The 20,892-nt window shown below is 45.9% G+C and overlaps 1 protein-coding gene across 8 annotated transcripts; it reads left to right on the forward strand.

Annotated features, from left to right (window-relative positions):
- The first annotated feature begins 1,082 nt into the window (after positions 1-1,082).
- Positions 1,083-19,681, forward strand: Pax6 (paired box 6). Of its 8 annotated transcripts, none has more exons than XM_070032042.1 (13): positions 1,083-1,114; positions 1,492-1,552; positions 3,865-4,011; positions 5,348-5,478; positions 6,285-6,326; positions 6,421-6,636; positions 7,367-7,532; positions 13,299-13,457; positions 13,919-14,001; positions 14,198-14,348; positions 14,449-14,564; positions 18,069-18,219; positions 18,874-19,681. In XM_070032042.1, exons 2-13 carry the CDS (start codon positions 1,543-1,545, stop codon positions 18,957-18,959), a joined length of 1,458 nt encoding a protein of 485 aa, XP_069888143.1. In that variant the 5' UTR covers positions 1,083-1,114; positions 1,492-1,542; the 3' UTR covers positions 18,960-19,681. The 8 variants fall into 8 exon arrangements, with proteins under 8 accessions (XP_069888143.1, XP_069888148.1, XP_069888145.1 ...); XM_070032047.1 differs by having other exon boundaries at positions 6,421-6,435; XM_070032044.1 differs by lacking the exon at positions 6,285-6,326.
- The last annotated feature ends 1,211 nt before the right edge of the window (positions 19,682-20,892 follow it).

The following is a 20,892-nucleotide window of genomic DNA, read 5'->3' on the forward strand; positions in this document are numbered from 1 at the left end:
CAATTACCTCCAGAAATTTATAACAAGAAATTACTTTTCTATTTTCTCCATCCTCCCCCAAGAACCTTCTTTAGGGAAAGATAGGGAGGGGGTGGTAGTGAGAGAGCCTTGAGGGACCTGCGCTGGGTCAGGACTTATGAAGTGAGAAGAATCCCTCCCTCCATTCCCTTTGTGAGTTGGTGAGTTGTTGGTACATTTGGTTGGAAGCTGTGTTGCTGGTTAGGGAGTCTGGGTTTTGCTCTTTGGATTGGGGAAAGCCGGAGAATAGAAGCCATTGTTCACCGCCTGTAGGCTTTGTCGACCATGCTCACCCCCTCCTGTTCGTACTTTTTAAAGCAGTGAGGCGAGGTAGGCAGCGTGTGTCACAGTACAGTAAAAAGAAGGGAGATCTAAACACCAAAAGAGAACTTAATCACAATAAATAGAGTTTGGGGAAGAAAGTTGGGCTCACCACTTGTAAAGTCTCAGAAGGGCTGGGAGTGAGGTGGAGAGGGAGGTATGACTGGGAAGGAAAATCAGATAGTTGGATTCTGGGGACCTTGGGACAACTGAGGGGGTAAAATTCTTTACAGAAAGAGGGAATGTGCACCAGCAGCTCTCTCAGATGGCTCTAACCTGTGTCCCCCCGCCCCCCCAGGAACTACCAAGTTCTTAGAGGTTTCCTCTTTACCTCTAAAGTTTAGGTATTATGTCCTCCCTGCTCGTCCAGTTTTTAGCTCTATTCCTTATCCCACTGTTTCCCTGACCTACCCCTTCCTCTCTCCCTGGTTCTTGATATTTTTGCAAAATTGAACCACAGCTGATCAGACTCTCTAATTCTCTCAACCAGGCCAAAGCAGCCTTTTCTAAACAGTGGGATTGATGGCTAGGGGAGAGGGTGCTGGGCTTTTGGGTGTGATGCTGGGATTCATGGCAGAGTGATTGAGCCCTAACCCATCTACCTGTGCTTCCAAATCAGTTTGACATCTCTCTCTCTCTCTCTCTCTCTCTCTCTCTCTCTCTCTCTCTCTCTCTCTCTCTCTCTCTCTGTTTTGTCTTAGGGGGAAGACTTTAACTAGGGCTGTGCAGATGTTTGAGGCCTTTTATAAGAGTGGACAGACATCCAAGATTTCAGGCAAGTTCTGCAATGCTTCTCTGGGCTTTAAAACCTGGAAGAATTGAAACAAACCATTCCAGAATATTTTCTCATTATAGTACAGATGGGGGGGGGGAATCAAAATCGGGTCATCGTTTCTTCTGATTAAAAGATTAACTACTAAAGGATTTTTTTTGGTGGGGGGAGACTGGGAGTCTTGGAGCATTTTTATTTGAAAGGCTGAAGGGTAGATTTTGGTATGCACTGGAGAGCAGGATCTCGTTGACCCTGTGGTGGCCCCAAGTGGTAGAATAGATCAGTTTCTTGAAAGAGGAAGACTTTCCCCGTCCTGGCCCCAGGCTGTTGGGTGGGAATCAAGTCTACCTGGTGATTAACTTTTATTTTCTTGCTAACAGAGCCCCAAATTCGAGCCTCCTGGGATCCTGAAGCCCCCCACCAGCGTCAGTATGCAGAACAGTAAGTGCCTGGGTCTTTTGCGGACTTCGGGGCTGGAGGCGCGGGAACCAGCCTTGGTCAGGGGAGGGCTCAGAGGCTCAGGGCAACGGGAGCTGGTCTGGCCACCTGGCGGGAGGGGGAAAAAAGCCCTGGATCGGCCGTAGTGTCTTCACCCCTCAGCGCCAAGTAGCCCGCCAGGGGAGGACATTTGCTTTGCTTTTCTTGATTCTGGAAACTCAAGGGCTGCGCCCAACAGAAACAGCCTAAGTTTTCCGTGCTGCGGTAGAGAAACCCCATCCCCACCCCCCCAAATCCTGTAACTCACACCCCCTCCCCGCCCCTGCCCGGGCTCTGACCCCAGAGAGAAGGGCTGGGCTGAGTTAGGGCGGGGCGAAGGCTTCTGGTTGTGCTGGGAGAAGGAGGCCCCTTTGGATTTAACCAAGACTGAATGTCTCCACAGACAAGGCCAGGTGGGGGGCTTCCCTCCCCTAGTCACCCTCAGCTCCTCCCCTCCCCATTTCAGCTAGAGGCCTTGCAGGAAAGCCTCACCCCAGGCCTGAAGCAGGGTGGGGCTGGTAAACAGCAATGCGGGAATTGTTACCGGTGTAAGGCTGAGAGCAGGGGTTAGTAGACATGGGAAAAGCATGCAGGCTGTGTCAGGAATTGGAAATACCCTTCCCTGCTTGGATACTGGTGATCCCAGGCCCACGGGTGCCTTTGATATTCCAGTGTCTGTCTGCTTTCCTCTGCTTGGGCCGTTTTGGGTACCACCCGCCTGACTTCAGTCAGTAGGTGATGGTGCATGGCAGGGTTAGGCCTAGAGCCTCAGGCCTGATGGCAGCCTGAAGGGCCAGTAAAACTAGGCTGGGTTCAGGTTTGGAGTCTGTACGCGGGCTTAGGCTTCACTTGAAGTGTGGGAAGGCCTAGGTCTTCTAGTGACCCATCTTTAAGAGAGTCCCCATCAGTTCTGGTGGAGCTGGTTGTCCCCTACTGCTACAGGAGTTGGTAGACACAAAGGTAAGGGAAGGGCACAGAGGTAGAGCCTTGAGGCACGATTTTACAGAACCTTGCAAAGCCCAGGGCTTGGCCAGGACCCCCCTACCCTCCATCATGTGGCAAATGCCTTTGCCTACCCTACCAGGTGACTAGATCCCCACCCCTACCCCCAACTCAGACTTCCTTAGAAGCAGGCTAGGTGGGTCTAGGCTCTCAGTCCCGAGCATTTACCACTGAGGTCTGCCTGGCAGGCCCAGAGGGCCACGGGGTCGCGGGCCAGCCTGCAGGGCTTTGTGCCGTTCATTCCCCGGGTGTGCAGGAGGAGCGGAGCATCCAAATTGACACCATATGTTTTCCTATTAGATGCTTCGCGGTTGAATTCTAGGCGCATAATCATCGCCACTGGGCGAGAGCGCCAGCAGTCCCTAGGGAAGGGACACAATGATCGAGGCTTAACCTGGGAGGGAGACTTGAGAGTCGGGCTTCCTCCCTGCCATTTCGATGCTGGCAGAGACTGTCTGGTTCTTGGTGTCTCCTGGGCCAACACCCGCCAGCCATAGTAGCTGCTGTGGTGGTCACGTTATTTTTGCAATAGATGGGGAAGGAGGAAAGTCTAAGATGAGGTGGCCTTGCACGCCTCCACTGGCTTTCGGCTTTTTCTGTAGGCTGGAATTGCACCGGCTTATGCATGGAGTTTGGAAAGTCCTCTCCATTTCTGTGGGCCAGCCCTTCTTTTTTCTGGAAGGCTTCTGTGCCCAGAGGTGGGGCTTTGTAGCTGAAGCAATTATAGGAGACTTGGGAGACCAAGGAAGGCGATGAAGGGAATTCAGGAGAAACCCGAAGCACAGCATTGGCCTCGCTCTGTAGGCAAAGCTCTGTCCTCGATGTGTCCTGGCTTGTGCTTGCCCTGGCTGGAGCCTAGATCCCCAAAGGCCTGTCACTTCTTATCCAGTTGAAGTTCTGGGTCCCCCTCCCTGAGTGAGCCCCCCCCCCAGCCCTAAGCCTTGGGCTACCCTGAAAACGCGGTTCCCCTCGAAGGGGAAACAGTGCAGTTCAATCTTGTCTGAGTGATCTACAAATAGGGACGGAAAGGGTCGTTTTATCACGGTCCCGTTTGTCGTGACGATGCAATTTCCCGGAGCGGAGCACTGTCACAAAGTGACAAGGCTGCCACAAGCGCCCCGACTGATCTTTTCAATTAGCCTTCCATGCATGATCCGGAGCGACTTCCGCCTATTTCCAGAAATTAAGCTCAAACTTGACGTGCAGCTAGTTTTATTTTAAAGACAAATGTCAGAGAGGCTCATCATATTTTCCCCCCTCTTCTATATTTGGAGCTTATTTATTGCTAAGAAGCTCAGGCTCCTGGAGTCAATTTATCAGGAGGCTCCAAGGAGAAGAGAGGAGAAGAGAGAAGAGAGAAGAGAGGAGCAGGAAGCCACATCTTCTCCTGGGAGGGCTGCTTGCTAGAGTCGGGGCTGCAGGTTGGAGAATTTTTGAGGAAGTGGAAATGTATTTGTGTGTCTGTGGTTTCTCTGGAGGGGGTAATTTTGAAGTGTTTTCTAAAACCAGACAATGGGGTGAGGTTGTGGGATACAGGATACAGAAGGGATGTAGACACTATGATAGATTGGTTTTTTCTTTTCTGTCTTTAAAAAAAAATTGCTAGTATTTGTGTTCTTGGCTGAGGGAGGGCGGGAGTTCGGCTTCTAAAGTAAAGCAAGCGTGTTGGTGTTGGGTGAGAAAACTCCTTGCTCTCAGTCCTACTTGCGGGGCTGGAGCACTGTTCAGCTGGGTGCGGGTTCTGAACCTAAGTGCTTGAAAGTGGAGGCACAAAAACCCAGCGAAGGGTTCACTAGCTATAGATTTGTTGCTTTTGTTCTTCTCTACTCTTTTCCTTTCTCTTCTATTGAAATAAATAATAATAATAATAATAATAATAATAATAATAATAGTAATAATAATAATAATGCTAGCAATCCACAAAGCCCCTGTGCTGTGGGGGTGCCTTTGCTGGGATTTTGATCATGATGCAAATGTTTCTGGATGTTAATGTCCAACAGAGCTGTGCGGGGCTGTGGGATTTGCTTTCACGGTTCCTACGCCACAGAGGCTGGAGTGGGGTGCTATAGAACCTGGGTTTGAAAAGATATATAGAAGGATTCTTGAGAAGAAAATTGTAGAGCCAGTTTGTTTGCACCTTGTGAGTTTCAAGGCAGCTGGATCACTTATGAAGGAGAGTGGGCTGGAAACACTGCTGGTTTGTTGGTTGTCCTGGGTCTGACATTGGAGCTTCAGCAATCCAGGGTGCAGAGAACAGAATGTATGTGAGGCCCGGCTGCCCAGTGCTCTGCTGGGCTGGTGCTCCTATTGTCATGGGTGTTTTGAGCTATACCAAGGACCTGATTGCTGAGGTTGGCACAGGTTGGCAGGGAGCTAAGGATGCATTGTGGTTCTCTCTCTCTCTCTCTCCCTCTCTCCCTCCCTCCCTCCCTCCCTCCCTCCCTCCCTCTCTCTCTCTCTCTCCTTTTTCTTTTTCTTCTTCCACCTCCTCTTTCTTCTTCTTCTTCTTCTTCTTCTTCTTCTTCTTCTTCTTCTTCTTCTTCTTCTTCTTCTTCTTCTTCTTCTTCTTCTTCTTCTTCTTCTTCTCCTCCTCCTCCTCCTCCTCCTCCTCCTCCTCCTCCTCCTCTTCCTCCTCCTCCTTCTCCTCCTCTTCCTCCTCCTCCTCCTCCTCCTCTCCACTCTTCCTCCTCTTCTTCCTTTTCCCTCTGATCTGCTGTCCTCTCCTCTTCTCTCTTCCTCTTTTCCACCTTTCCTCAGGTCACAGCGGAGTGAATCAGCTCGGTGGTGTATTTGTCAACGGGAGGCCACTGCCGGACTCCACCCGGCAGAAGATCGTAGAGCTAGCTCACAGCGGGGCCCGGCCGTGCGACATTTCCCGAATTCTGCAGGTGATCCTCCCGGCGCGCCGCCCCATCCGCCGCCCCCCTGCGGCCCTCCACTCTCAGCGCTCTCTCTTCATTTCTTACTGTAAACTTCGCTAATTATGGACCCCCCCCCCCACCTTTACCTATTGGGCCCAGTTCCCATCCCCATTCCCCTGCCTTCCCGCTTTCCCCCCTTCCACCATCCTTCCCTACCTCTTGCAAGCAACCTGAGTCAGTTACATAAGATAATTCATCTGCTTAAGGGGAAAAAATGTGTGTGAAGATTTTTTTAAACCTTTCTCTTTTCATTTGATAAAGGCATACATTTATTGTAGTAACAGTTTATGAACTGTAAGGAGCTGAGTTATATAAACTGGCCTAATTTAATTCTCCTCTTCCCATCCCCCCGGCTCACCTTAGATTTTGATAGATTTGTTTGCATTCTTCATGCATACAAAGCATATATATTGATTTGAAAAAGCAAATGCTGTCTGCCCCTTTCTAATTCACATTTAATCATTTGGGCATACTTGTAAGGGAAAAGAAAACGCAAAAATTCAGTTAACTTTTCTCCTTTGTTCTTTAAGACATGATGCCACTTTAAGCAAATCAGCACACTAAACAAAAATTAACTTGACTTCGTTTTGATGCATCTTCAGGCATTGTTTAGGAAAACAGTTTTTAAATTTTTAAAAATTATTTTTTTAGTTCAAAAATGTTTGAAAGTATCATCATATTTGTAGTTTTTAGGGCTACAAATGTAATTTTAAGAAAAAAAAGCTCTCTACAGTAAGTTCTCATACCATTGAAGGTATATTTTTGTGTTATAGACCCATGCAGATGCAAAAGTCCAAGTGCTGGACAATCAAAACGTAAGCTTGTCATTGTTTAATGCATACTTAAACAATTTTATTTTTGTCTTGAAATCATTAATAATGTGGTTTTCTGTCCACTTCCCCTATGCAGGTGTCCAACGGATGTGTGAGTAAAATTCTGGGCAGGTATTACGAGACTGGCTCCATCAGACCCAGGGCAATCGGTGGTAGTAAACCGAGAGTAGCGACTCCAGAAGTTGTAAGCAAAATAGCCCAGTATAAGCGGGAGTGCCCGTCCATCTTTGCTTGGGAAATCCGAGACAGATTATTGTCCGAGGGGGTCTGTACCAACGATAACATACCAAGTGTAAGTTCACTGAGAACATTTGCCTTCACTGCACTAAGATCCACATTGCTGTCTTCCTCTCCTTTTTGCCACCTCTTTCTTTACTGCTCTTCACTCTCTCAGTGTCTCTTCATTATTGTCTCTGCCCTGATTCACAAGTGTCCTCTGTACCTGCCAGATATTGAGAGCAATGCCCTGACGTTTTGTCTGAGATATGGGAATCAAGTGTAGAGAGTTATTCTTTTCATTTGCATGCTTCAAACTGAAGGGCAGAGGCTGGGGAAATACACTTGAATCAAGAAGGAAAATAAAAATGAAAACTGGTTCTTATTCCCTACAAATGCACCTGCCTGAGTTCTTCAGGCATCTTACACCTAGTTCTGCTCTAATAGAAAACCATCAAATAGTATGAGAGCAATTTCTAGGCTAAGTCTAACTCTTTAATCAGGAAGGTTTTAAACAAAGAAAACAATCCCCTGCATTAGGTCACCAAAGACACCTAGAGAAAATGAAGTACCTGCCAGTTTCCTACCCAACTCAATCTCCATGCCCAAAAAGATGGTCATCATTCTTTTCATGAAATAACTTCAAACTCACTCACTGGGGGGAGAGGGGAGTCTGGGAGCTTTGTAATGTGTTGAGAGTCTTTCTTTCAAGTGTTGGGTGAGCTGAGATGGGGGACATAAGATGGTTGGAGTGAGTGTATCTTCAGGACACGCTACCATTTGGCTTGATTTGGTTTGCTTTGCAGGTGTCATCAATAAACAGAGTTCTTCGCAACCTGGCTAGCGAAAAGCAACAGATGGGCGCAGACGGCATGTATGATAAGCTAAGGATGTTGAATGGACAGACCGGAAGCTGGGGCACCCGCCCTGGTTGGTATCCCGGGACTTCGGTGCCAGGGCAACCTCCACAAGGTAATCTACGCAAGCTATCCTTCCCTCTGTCCATGGACATCCTCTCCTGCTCCAATCTTTTCCTCTTCCAGGCTTTGGTACCTGGAGAATGCAGTAAGGGGACTGTGTCAGAAAGCCTAGGTCACCTTGCCTTGCCTTGTATGGAGGTGGTATTTGTTAAACCATCTTGTTGACCTTAGAGGTGTGTGTGTGTGTGTGTGTGTGTGTGTGTGTACTCATGGGTAGGAGTATGTGTAAGAGCAAAGCAGTGTGGTGCCCCCATTCAAATATGACATTACAATGCACGGAGAGCCCCCTTGCTGTCGAAATGTGACAAGTTAACACACTGACAGGCTGCGAGGTAAACATGATTGTATCATTTTGCCTTTTGCTGTAATTGACAAATTATGTGATTATGAGTAGGGCGCAGAGGAAAGCTTGAGCATGGGAAGTGGTGCTTTCCCAACTAAATCACCCAGGTCAACATCTCACTTCTCTTCCCCCCTCCCCTCCGGTTAAGCCCCCAGTTCTCACTCTCTGTGGGTGGTGACTAGTCAGGAGAGGTGGGGGTAGGTGAGGAGGGTACAAACTAGACTAGGAGGTGCGCTGTGGGCTCGGGGCTGGGCGCAGAGGTGGGGTCTGTGGGAAGGGGTGGAGGGAGAGGAGCGGGTGGGGCTCGGCTAGCAATCTCCGCCCCCTCCCCCCACAAGTAGCTTGGTCAAGAATAGGAAACAGTTTACTAGGAAGATTAATCGGTATTTGTTGTCCTCGTGACAAGGAGATAATATGCGGGATAATGGGACGTGGCGTCTCACTCCTGGGAGCACTACAGAGCCTGGGGGACCCGGGCCGAGGCTCCAGGGCGGGGGTGACACGTAGAGACCGCGATGACCGTGTGGCTGCCCGGTGCTTGCCCGCTAGTCCCCACGTCGGGGATCTCAGGTCGGTTCCGCGTGCCCCGCGCCTCCACGGAGCCAGGCTAGAGAAGGGAAAAATCGGTAACAGTATGCGAAATATCTGGTACAAAGGATGCTTCTGTCACTCGCAAGAATTTGTTATGGGAACAATCCTGTCGCTCTGTAATTGCTCATTAGAGAACGTTTTGTTTCTCATTAAGGCGACATGAATAAGCGTCTAGTTGAAGGAGACAGCTGTAGAAATGTTCCACAAGAGACCTCTGGACACGATTCGGCACCAATTGCCAATTAGACATGTCAGTTTTAAGAGCAGAAAACAATATAGGACGGACACTGGGAAGATAGGGAGCAAAGCGCTCGGTCCTTGTTTCCCAGCGCGGCCGCTTGGCCGGTGGAAGGCTCCTGTTGGGCCAGGGGCTCCACTTCTCTGCATCACCCTTTCCACCGCTTGCCGGGCTTCGAACCCACCACCCCTGGGAGTGCATCACTGAGCTCACACTTTCCTGCACCTGCGAGTGATCTGCCCAGTTGTAGACAACCGAGATCAGTGATTTGAAACAGTAGGCTCCCCACGGTCACACTGGACACACCCCAGTGATCGCTTGAACTTCACACTCCACACGTCCATTACCCCTGCCGATCTCACCCCTGCAGTCTCCCTCCAAAGATTTCCTGGGAAAGGGCTCCAGACCAGGCCTGGAAGAGTGGAGTCTACAGCCTCCACCCACAAGGCTTCTTGAAGCCAGGGCTCATTGCTGGGGGGTAAGGGACCCAGGAGATGGATACCCTGTTTTTGCTACCTGGCTCCATAACAGAAGCACCACCAGGGGTGGCGGCGGCCTGGTGAGGGCAGATTTTCATCCAGGCAAGTTGGTTGGTGGGCCAGTAGCCGAAGCCAAACCGTGAGGGCCTGGTGGTGACATTTGGGGCGGGAGGTGGCGCTAATCCTGGAGTTCTTCAGTTCTACAAGCTTGGTACTAGAGAACTTTGGGACATCATCTGTCCAGAGGACTCAGGCCCCCCTCCCCAACCCTGTCCCACGGCCACAGCCCCTGCTGCGGTGGGAAGGGCGCATGGTGGTCCCAAGCGAGCTTAGCCCAGTGGCTGAGAAGGTTTCCCCTTCTTTCCTGCCCCCCTTTCCCGACCGGGAGAAAGCTCCTCTTACGTTTTAAAGGGTCCATTACTCCAAAAGCATAAGGCGAGGTTAGGTCTTAGAGGGAGACAAATATGGTTTCCATCTGATCCACGCTAATCGTGACGCCGAGGTGGGCTGACAACCAGGGACAACTCTATCCAGCCCCAATTCTCCAGTGATTTGGTGGGGTTTTTTTGGGGGGGGGTGGGGAGATCACGGAGACACTTTCTCTTATCTCCTCCTCCCTTCCCACCCCCACCCCCCTCCATAATACCCCGGCCCTCTATAGGATTTAGTCAGTCTTCTCTTTCAACAGATGCTACAATGTTTTGATCTGAGCTCCAAAGCTGAAAAGGTGCCGCAACCGGGTTGCTATCTTTTCTTGCTTGTTTTCCGCCTCACTGATTTAGACACTAAGAAACTAAGGAATGATTTTATTTCCCAGAGTCTCTCCCCCCCTTCTCCTCCTTCCAAGAAACAAATCCTATCCCCAGCGTCAGATGTTCCTGGGGCTGGGATAATGGAGAGGATTTCTCTCGCCTTCTCACGGATTAGGCTGGAAGGTGGACGGCGCCCATTGAAGCCCCCCTTCTTTGCGCAGCGCGGAGGGGGCGCCTTCTTAAAGAAGATATCTTAATTGTCTACCACTTAGGTCTATGGTGTGGGGAATTGAGGTCTGACTTCTAGTTTTATTTTGTTAAAAGGGTGGAAGGTAAAGCCACTAAAGGGTGTGGGGTGGAGGAGGGAGGAGTAAAAAGTGCCAAATCTGAGTGACTATAGTTGTTAGTTTAAGTAGGAAAACACATTGTAAGAGGTGAACACTTTCCAGCAACGTGGAGGGGATCCTGTAGCAATGGGTTTTCTCCTTGTTGGATGTCACTGCAACCTTCTGTTTTTGTCTTTAAAATTTGAAATCTAGTCCTGGGGGTGGGTGGGGAGGAGGGGGGTCCCAGGTGACTTCCTCCTTCCCTTAAATGTTTCCTGCACTTGAGACCCAGCGGGCTCTAGGCACGTAGGGATGGCAGGCATGTGTAAGAATGCATGTGATTGTGTGTGTGTGTGTGTGTGTGTGTGTGTGTGTGTGTGTGTGTGTATGACAGAGAGAGTATAAATATTCATATAAACTTGTATAAACTGCCATGCTATAAAACTAGGGGCATGACAGAGAAGCAAAAAGGAGAGCCGAGAATACTAACTGCAAGGGTCTTCCGAGGGAGACCTGGCAGCTTTGTTGAATTAGCAAGACCTAATGTGCCAGAAAAGGGGCTGGGTTCACAGTCTTCCTAGAAGGCTGTGACCATCCCTGGGGGATGGCAATTGTGTTCTTTCCCCCTCCCCCCCCACGTGGGATGGTCACTGTGTTTTTGCCAAAAGCAACAGCCCATGGACTTTTTCTAGTTGGCAAAAAGAGCTCTTTCTAGTTTTCCTCATTCACCCATCCTGAAGGGAAAGGGAAGGGGACGTGCTAGTCATTTCTTCCCTTGCAACCTACATGGACACGTCACCCAGAAACTTGGGCAGTAAATTAGCACAGACCCCTGTGCCTGCACACGTGAGTCCAGCTTGTCTCCCTGGGACTAGCTGCCCTCCCTCCCCCACCTTTCTAATATAGTGCAAGATGACCCCAAAGAACCAAGGCTTGTTTACTAAGACACACTCCCTCATCTTCTCTCTCTCTCTCTCTCTCTGTCTCTCTCTCTCTCTCTGTCTCTCTCTGTCTCTCTGTCTCTCTGTCTCTCTGTCTCTCTCTGTCTCTCTCTCTCTCTCTCTCTCTCTCTCTCTCCTTTAACCCTCTTCTCTTTCCTCTTTGCATTCTTTTCTGCCTTTTCTTCTTCTACCTTCTCAGCTTCCATGTCTTTGGAGACCCCTTTCCCCTTTTCCTCTGGCTCCTCTCAGACCCAGTCCCAACCTCCCCCTTCCCTCATTGCCCCTTCTCCATCCTTCCTCTCTCTACCCTCCCCACACACCCAGCCTGGGTCCTCCTCCACCTTCTTACCTCCCTCCACCCCCTGCCTTGCCCCTCCCCCTGCCTCCCCCCCCATCCGCTCTCCATCCCCCAGCCAAACGCCCTAAATAGCACCGAGGCGCCCGCTCTTTGGACAGTGATTAATGATAGCAGAGCAGAGGGGTTAACACACTTCGCTGAAAAGTCTGTTGACTGGGCTTCTTGTTACACAATGTGGCCCGCTGCACGCCTCAAGAGAATCCTTTTGTTGTCCGTGCTCATTGTGGCCTCAAAATTCTGCCCACGAAAGTTTGCCAACGCTCCTGCCCCAGGAGTTTAATAGTTTCCCTTACTCGCAGGGCATTGTGTGGCGCTGAAAAGCAGCCCCTCGCTATTCAAGTGTTGGTGGTCATCTCAATAGTTCTCCAAGGGCCCATATGGTGGCCAGTGCCGATGAATCCGCCTGTTTAAATGGGGGAGAAAGTTTGGGTTTTAAAACATTTGAAAGTTCCTGAAAAGATCCCACTAGATCCTGTCACAATTCCCTGAACTCTTTGAAGGCGCTGCCCATTGTCTTCTGGTTATAAATGATATTCCTGGGCATGCCGATTCCCACCATGGCTTCCTAGCAGGGGCCCTTCCCCACCCCCACCCCAACTGGCCAAGTTTCTCGATTGGGAGGGGGGGGCGGTCTCTGTTGCTGTTCCTTGGAGGCTTTGGGACTCAGAACCTAAGACCCACTCTGCCAGGGCCTGACTCCTTCCCTTCCTGCCCCACAGGCTGGAGTCTGGCAGGCAAGGTGTGAGGCAGAGATAGATAGCTAGCCAAAGTGCACATCTCGCCCTCCAAACAGCAAAGGAAACAATAAAACTTTCTCCTGTTTAATGATAGAAATTACATTAAAAGTGGTGGAATGCCCTAATTAAAAATGTACCATTTAAATGATATGCCAAGGATTCAGCTGCAGCATAGCATATTTAGCTAGTTAGTGAACTATCTACTATTTCTTTTTTTAAAATTACACGTTAAAATTTTAAAAGAAATCTTACTTTTCTCTGGTGCAACACATTACAAAGAATGGACAGTCCTTTTATCTAAATATAAAATTCCATTTTCAGCAATTATAGCCTGTTCTTGGTGATGATATAATTACAGCTGTGCTCGTAATAGGTGTCAAGGCAAAGCGCACTCATACAATAGTTGAATAAAACTGCAGAACAATGCGAGCACTTCTAAATTCACAACCTTTAAAATGAAATTGACTGTGCAGAATTCAAATAAAAACTAGATAAATATTTTTTTTAAAGATTACAAGCTTGGTTTGGTTTCTTAATAGCATTTTCTACAAACCTATCAACATCTAATTGATTCGATAGGAATTACTGATTATAGATCAGCTGAAATCCTGAACATCCTCTTCTATTTTCCCAACACAGCTATAGGTAAATACATTCTGTAGGGGAAGGGATTGGGATGAGGCATTTGGGGATTCAGGCTTACTTAGGAAAGATCATTTTGATTGGAAACTTCAGTTTTTGCTTTGTCAGAGAAATGTCACGTAGTGAGTATGTGATTATCTTGATAAAAACAGGGAGAAAGGGGATAGTGATCTGGTAACCACTGTGGTGGCCAATGCTTTTCACTAAAGAAAGCTGACCATTACCTTGGGAATATTTCTGTGACACTTACTTAGACGATCTGGCTCTTGGAGTTTATAACTACATCAGGTCCCTTTTGGTGGCTCCAAGTGATTCCACATTTCTCTTACTGTCCTGTTCTTTTTGTTCCAGATGGCTGCCAGCAACAGGAAGGAGGGGGAGAGAATACCAACTCCATCAGTTCCAATGGAGAGGATTCAGATGAGGCTCAAATGCGCCTTCAGCTGAAGCGGAAGCTGCAGAGAAATAGAACCTCCTTCACCCAAGAGCAGATTGAGGCTCTGGAGAAAGGTGATGGGAGTTTTCGAAGTAGAGAGGCAGTAGATCAAAGCAAATGCCACATCTTCCATACCAAGAGCTAAATTTAGCCAGGGACATTGCAGAGAGGACTGAAAAGGTTTCTTTCTTTTTTTTTTTATTTCTGTCTTTTTTTTCCTCCCTCCCTCCGGCCACCTTTTCAGGGTGTGTACGTGTGTGTTTTCTTTCTTCTTTTCATATGTGAGTGATTCAAAGACTAAACATCTGAAATATAAAGGGAAAACGATGATTTGGCTATTTCAAGCCACAGACAGAGATCATGTCATTGAATGTCATTCCACACAAAATTTTAAGTTGATTCTGGTGGGAAGGTTCTTTGAAGTATAGTCAATGCAATGAAGGGGAATTAGTTGGAGGTAATGGAAGAAGTGGAGAGACAGGATCAAGAAAGCTTGGTTCCTGCCACAGTATATCAAATCAATTTATTCTTTCAGAGTTTGAGAGAACCCATTATCCAGATGTGTTTGCCCGGGAAAGACTAGCAGCCAAAATAGATCTACCTGAAGCAAGAATACAGGTACTCAGGGATCATGTGTTCTTTATGCTTTATGATGCATACCATTGGATATTTCTACACACAAATGTGCTTCCTTTATATACCTAGTATCAGGTTTGGCCTGATAATACTCTACTACCCATAGGCCCAGGAGGGTGGCAGTGGAGGTAACAGGCTTGGAGAAAACAGAGGGCTAACCTATTCCATAAATTTCTAGGTATGGTTTTCTAATCGGAGGGCCAAATGGAGAAGAGAAGAAAAACTGCGGAACCAGAGAAGACAGGCTAGCAACACCCCTAGTCACATTCCTATCAGCAGTAGTTTCAGCACCAGTGTCTACCAACCGATCCCACAGCCCACCACGCCTGGTAACTTGAAATACTAGCACTACCAAGATATGTGCTTAAACCTCTTTGCTGTGGACTCTGACTCTCACCAGGATGATCTGCCATTTCTCTCTCCCTGTAGTTTCCTCCTTCACATCTGGCTCTATGTTGGGCCGAACAGACACCGCCCTCACCAACACATACAGTGCTCTGCCACCCATGCCCAGCTTCACCATGGCTAACAACCTGCCTATGCAAGTAAGTGAGGCTAGCGCCAGCTGCACAGAATGGGAGGAATGGGTAATGGGTCAGAAGTAAGGAACTGGTAATGGGTCAGGGCCTGTAGACCTCATCGGCTATGTTTGCCCTCTTGGGAGCCTTTCTCACGACAGTGATTAGCTTGACCAGTCAAGTCTGAGACAGTCAATCCAATCTCTTTTAGTTGATTGATTGATTGATTCATGCCCCTAAAAAACAAACACTGGACCTGTTCAGTCAAGTTAATCTGCCTTTTATCATCATGTTAGCTTGATAATGTTGCTGGTAGTGAGGCGTGTTTTGTGTACCAATGAAACTTGTGGAAATAACGCTAGTGAATTATAAGACACTAAGAGGATACTATTTAGACAATTTGGTGTTCATGTTAGTAAATACAGAATGCACATATGCATATTGGGCATTATTTAGGGTATTTTGGATAAACTGGTATAGAAGAAAAAAGAATGAGAAAGGGGGCTTACATTTACACAGTGAGTTAGGTTTAGCATGGTAGAAAAAAACCCGTTTTCTTTCTACATCTTAAAATAAAAATGTAATAGAAAATATTTGCTGGAAATTTAATGTGTCTGGGCTGTAACTGATGTAATAAGTTGTGACAATCCTAGTTGACTGGAAACTTGATGCTATTCACCTGGTGTTATAACCTGCCCTTGTTTTTAGTTCTGTCCCAAATATTTATCAATCTTTACCTCACTAGCATCTGTATTTGGTTAGTGCTTTGTAATGTAAGTTGTACAGGGCATGTTTCCTGGTGGGATGATTTCCTGGTGGGAAATTAAAGATCTGTCTTCAGGTGGGCATTTTCCATACAGCAGCTCAATGGTCTGAGGCTAGTCTGTTGAACCCCTCTGGAAATGGTTCTGGGGTTACATAGATTGTTCTGTACTGAACATAGCTGGTCTTTGAAATCAAATATCAGCAAAATAAATGTTTCACAGTCTTCAGACTATAAGAACAGGTAGCTAATCAACTGTTGAGGACTTATTAACAAGTTTATTTTGATTGCATCTGGATATTGACCACAGTGCAATTGGTGATTAGGGGATTAACAGCTCCTGCTTTAATGTTGTTATCATTGCTGCAGAATTTTTTAGAAGTCAGGTTTCCCCAGAGGAAGTGACTATAGGAATTAGAAACAAACATAAGCTGCAATTCTGACTTATGCATTGTGATTCATATCCTTTGCTTTTTCTTGGCTCTCTTGTCCTGTTTGACTCTTGGAACTTGACATGAGCAATCATCATCTGATTTCAATAAGGGCACCGAGAATCATGTTGAGTTTTATATGTTGTAGTGACACCTAGGTTTCTGTTAAGATGACAAAAATGTGTATTTGGGAAAATTTGAAATGAACACATGGCTAAGATATTAGTGGTTTTTTTTTTGCCTGACATTCACATTGGCATGTTGAGTCAATTTATTTCAAATTCTGACTTAGAAATGATGCAATTTGCCAGATGCCAGTAGCTTATGCCAGTGGCTGCTCAAGAAGTTGAAGATCTGAGGATCATGGTTGGGGTTAAAGCAAAAGTCCATGAAACTCTTATCCCCAGTTAACCAACATAGGCCGGAAATGGAGCTGTGGCACAAGTGGTAGAGTGCAAAAAAGCTCAGGGACAGTGTCCAGTTCATGAGTTCAAGTAGGACGACTGGTACCACCACCACCACCACCACCACCACCACCACCACCACCACACCACACCACCACCACCACCACCACCACCACCACCACCACACCACCACCACCACCACACCACACCACCACCACCATCACCACACCATCACCAACAAACAAAATTATGTAACTTATATAGTTCAAAAAGTACATGCTTTCATAAAGCATAATGAAAATAAAACAGATCAGTAAATTTTTACTGTTCGGAGAAAACTATTCTTTGTATTTTGGAATGGGGGTAAGCATTCTGTCCATTTACTTGGGTGGATCATTCTCTTGTTACAGAGTCTATGCTTCTGTTAATTTTCTTCCGTTAAATAGAGGAGCTTTGTCCTGGCCATGCATCTTTTCTTTTCTTTTCTTTTTTTTTTGCACTGTGTTTGAACTCAGAGCCTCAATCTTGTTAGGTGCTCTACCACTTAAGCCTTGAGGAAAATCCGTGTGTGTGTGTGTGTGTGTGTGTGTGTGTGTGTGTGTGTGTGTGTGTGTGTGTGTGTGTGTGTGTGTGTGTGTCTGTCTGTCTGTCTGTCTGTCTGTCTGTCTGTCTGTCTGTCTGTCGGTCCTGGGGCTTAAACTTAAGGCTTGGGTGCTGTTGCTGAACTTTTATGCTCAAGGCTAACTTGAACAACCGCTCCATTTCAGGCGTCTTGGTGATTAATTGGAGTTAAGAGTTTCATGGACTTTCCTGCATGGGCTGGCTTGGAACTGTGATCCTGAGATCTCTGCTTCCTGAGTAGCTAGGATTACAGGTGTGAGCTACTAGTGGTGTCTGGCTCCCAGCTTTAGTTTTTACTTTATATATTTTTGCCCAGGTTAGTTTGGTCCATGATTCTCCAACATATGCCTTCTCTGTATTGGGACTACAGGTATATCATGTCTGTCTTGTTGATTGAGATGGTGGGCTTGAAAATTCCTTCCCATTCCCAGACTGGCCTTGCACTATGATCTTCCCAAACCCTACCTCTGAACTAGCTTTTTGTTTTTGTTTTTTGTTTTTGTTTTTTTGCCAGTTCCAAGGCTTGAATTGGAGGGCCTGAATGTTGTCCCTGAGCTTCTTTTGCTCAAGGCTAGCACTCTACCACTTGAGCCACAGCACCACTTCCGGCTTTTTCTGTTTATGTGGTGCTGAGGAATTGAAACCAGGGCTTCACATGCTTGGCAAGCACTCTACCACTAAGCCACTTTCCCAGCCCCCCATCTACATACTTCTTATCTAGTTACCAGAAGGTTTTTTGCCTCCTTAGTGCTACCACTCTCCATGCTTAATTTTGTGGACAAAACTCAATCAGGGCTTTTGGATCTGTTAGGAAGTCATAATGATTTCTCAGGATGAGGATGAGTTAGATTTAACCCGAGGTTATTACAGAGATGGCACTTCAAGGAATCTTTAATCCTACAAGTTTACAGTTTACCTAGGGCCCCTCCTACTACGCTCTGTCCCTAAGCTTGAGATCTCCGGTTTGAGGGTCATGGAAGTCCTAAATAGGTCCAGATTTGAGAGAACGGGTGTGTGTTTTACCTTGTGCTATAATTTCTCTCATGATGCCACCAGAGGTGAAAGAGGAAAATGGATGAAGTCTTGTTAGTATTTATCAAATGGCTGAATTTGAATTCACAGTGCTTTAGATGTTCAGTGTGGAGGCACCTGGACCCTGGCTGTGGCCTTTGGTCTATCACCTGGAATTCCAGTGCCTGGCATGAAAAGCATTCTTTGTGAGCAGACTTTGTTGGCAGAAGTCCTAGGGAAGAGTGAGCCCGGAGAAGTGGTGGTATGCTCAGTAACCATAGGTTTGCTTTTTTCCTCACAGCCCCCTGTCCCCAGCCAGACCTCCTCATATTCTTGCATGCTGCCCACCAGTCCTTCAGTGAATGGGCGGAGTTACGACACCTACACACCCCCGCACATGCAGACACACATGACGAGTCAGCCCATGGGCACCTCGGGCACCACTTCCACAGGTGAGCTCCGCTCTTGGGGATGAGGGGTCCTGTAGAGCATCTTTCACCAGCTGATCTCTCAAATGGCACCCATAGTTTACTTACAAACCTGGCTAGGCATAGAAATAAGAATGTATTTAACCCCTTGCTTCCTTTGTCTCTGAGGAAAAAACCCAACTAAATCGAGAGTAACTTGGCGTAATGTAGACAGTAGTTCCTTCCGAACGTGGTCATACAAGTTGCATATGGAGAGAAGGCTTTAATACTTAAGTTTTCTGAGAATAGAGATTATTAGTCAAAGCATACCCATAGAGCTCACTGAGCTCAGGGTGGGCTTTGAGAAGTTGTGGGCTTCTCCTAAGCACACTCTGTCTCCCACTCTTACTGAATATCCCATGTTTGTCTTCCTTGGTAACGTTCCATACATATATATTGATAGATTCTGTGTTCTTTTCTTTGTGGTGGGGGAACTTGGGAGTCAAATAGTAATGTATAACATGTTCTGAAGGTGCCGCTTTTGTTTGTAAGAGTTGGAATATTGTTTTTAAAGTATGGTAAACATGTTAAGGAGTATTAGCTTTTTTTTTTTTTTTTAAAGAAAGTCTGTAAGTTCATACACCATGTCTATCTCTGGAAGAGAAGATCTACATGTCTATTTCTTCCATCCATTTCCAGGACTCATTTCCCCTGGGGTGTCAGTTCCAGTTCAAGTTCCTGGAAGTGAACCTGATATGTCCCAATATTGGCCAAGATTACAGTAAAAAAAAAAACAAGACAGGAAATTGTTAATTTAGACAGTGACTATGTGGACATGACATTTGGGTGATCAGAAAAGAAAGAAAAATGGCTGTTTAGAAGCACTTCATTCTACAATTGTCCTCATTGGAAGCCTGGGGATGGACTTGAAACAAGGACCTTTGCATACAGAAGGCACAGTGTCAGTTGGAACAAATCTTCATTTTGGTATCCAAACTTTTATTCCTTTTGATGTATTATTTGTAAATGGGCATTTGTATGTTATAATGAAAAAAAAAAAGAACAACGTAGACTGGATGGATATTTGATCTGTGTTGGTCATGAAGTTGTTTAAAGAAAAAAAAAAGGAAATCATGATCAACAAGATTTGCCATGAATTTAAGAGTTTTATCAAGATATATTGAATACTTCTACCCATCTGCTCATAGTTTATGGACTGATGTTCCAAGTTTGTATCATTCCTTTGCATATAATTAAACCTGGGACAACATGCACTAGATTTATGTAAGAAATATCTGTTGGTTTTTCCAAAGGTTGTTAACAAATGAAGTTTATGTGCAAAAAAAAAGGGTAAGATATAAATTCAAGGAAGAAAAAAGTTGATAGCTAAAAGGTAGAGTGTGTCTTCGATATAATCCGATTTGTTTTATGTCAAAATGTAAGTATTTGTCTTCCCTAGAAATCCCAGAATGATTTCTATAATAAAGTTAATTTCATTTATATTTGACAAGAATACTCTATAGATGTTTTATACACATTTTCATTCAATCATACGTTTCTTTTTGGCCAGCAAAAGTTAATTGTTCTTAGATATAGTTGTATTATTGTTCACAAGTCCAATCATTTTGTGCATCTAGAATCACTCCTAATCAATTAAAAGTGCTTGCAAGAGTTTTAAACTTAAGTGTTTTGAAGTTGTTCACAACTACATATCAAAATTAACCATTGTTGATTGTAAAAACCATGCCAAAGCCTTTGTATTTTCTTTATTATACTATTTTCTTTTTAACCTTATAGTGTGGTGTTACAAATTTTGTTTCTATGTTAAATTAACATTCCAAGCCAACAAGTACTTTCATACATACTCTATTTTACATCCTAATGACCCTTAAAGAAGTAATTCTTATAGATATCCTAAATTGGAAATGTGTTGGAAAAAAATTCCACTTTAAGCCGTGTGCAGATGTTCTGTGCCCATTTATACCCACAGCTTGTACACAAAATGGTAAGGTTTCCTAGTTTAGCCATTTAATTCAAAGCTCCAAGTGCCGACATAATTTAAAAATGCAACAAGCTATTAACTAGGAATTGTGTTTTGAATTAGGGCCGGCATTTTCAATCTGGGCAGATTTCCATTGTCAGCCTCTTTCAACAATGATTTCACTGAAGTATATTCACAAGTAGATTTCTTAAACAAGACTCTCTGAAAGCTGTTGCCTTTCTCAGATAGGCCCTCTCCCCTTTCTGTCTCTCTCCCTTTTGCACGAGGCATCATTTCCCATTGAACCACTACAGCTGTTCCCATTTGAATCTTGCTTTCTGTGCTGTTGTGGATGGTTGGAGGGTGGAGGGGGGGGGGGATGTTGCATGTCAAGGAATAATGAGCACAGACACATCAACAGACAACAACAAAGAGGACTGTGACTGGCCGGTGGGAGTTAAAGGCCTTCAGTCATTGGCAGCTTAAGCCAAACATTCCCAAATCTATGAAGCAGGGCCCATTGTTGGTCAGTTGTTATTTGCAATGAAGCACAGATCTGATCATGTTTAAAGTGGTGGCACGCAGGGCAGGGGTGCTTGAGCCCAAGCAAAGGATGGAAAAAATAAGCCTTTGTTGGGTTAAAAAAAAAAAAAGGCTTGTCTGAGACTGTTATTTCTGTCTATCCTATGCAACATATAAAACAATATAGGTAAGTTTTCTTGTGCAAACTTCTGTAA

The sequence above is a fragment of the Dipodomys merriami genome, unplaced genomic scaffold (assembly GCF_024711535.1).
Source record: "Dipodomys merriami isolate MVZ:Mamm:240054 unplaced genomic scaffold, mDipMer1.0.p SCAF_21, whole genome shotgun sequence".
NCBI classification, from domain to species: domain Eukaryota; kingdom Metazoa; phylum Chordata; class Mammalia; order Rodentia; family Heteromyidae; genus Dipodomys; species Dipodomys merriami.

Excerpts from the sequence above, each read along its gene's own strand:
- Pax6 (XM_070032042.1), top strand. Across the intron at positions 6,637-7,366 it reads CCAACGATAACATACCAAGT|GTGTCATCAATAAACAGAGT; the intron begins GTAAGTTCACTG and ends TTTGCTTTGCAG. Across the intron at positions 14,002-14,197 it reads TACCTGAAGCAAGAATACAG|GTATGGTTTTCTAATCGGAG; the intron begins GTACTCAGGGAT and ends ATAAATTTCTAG.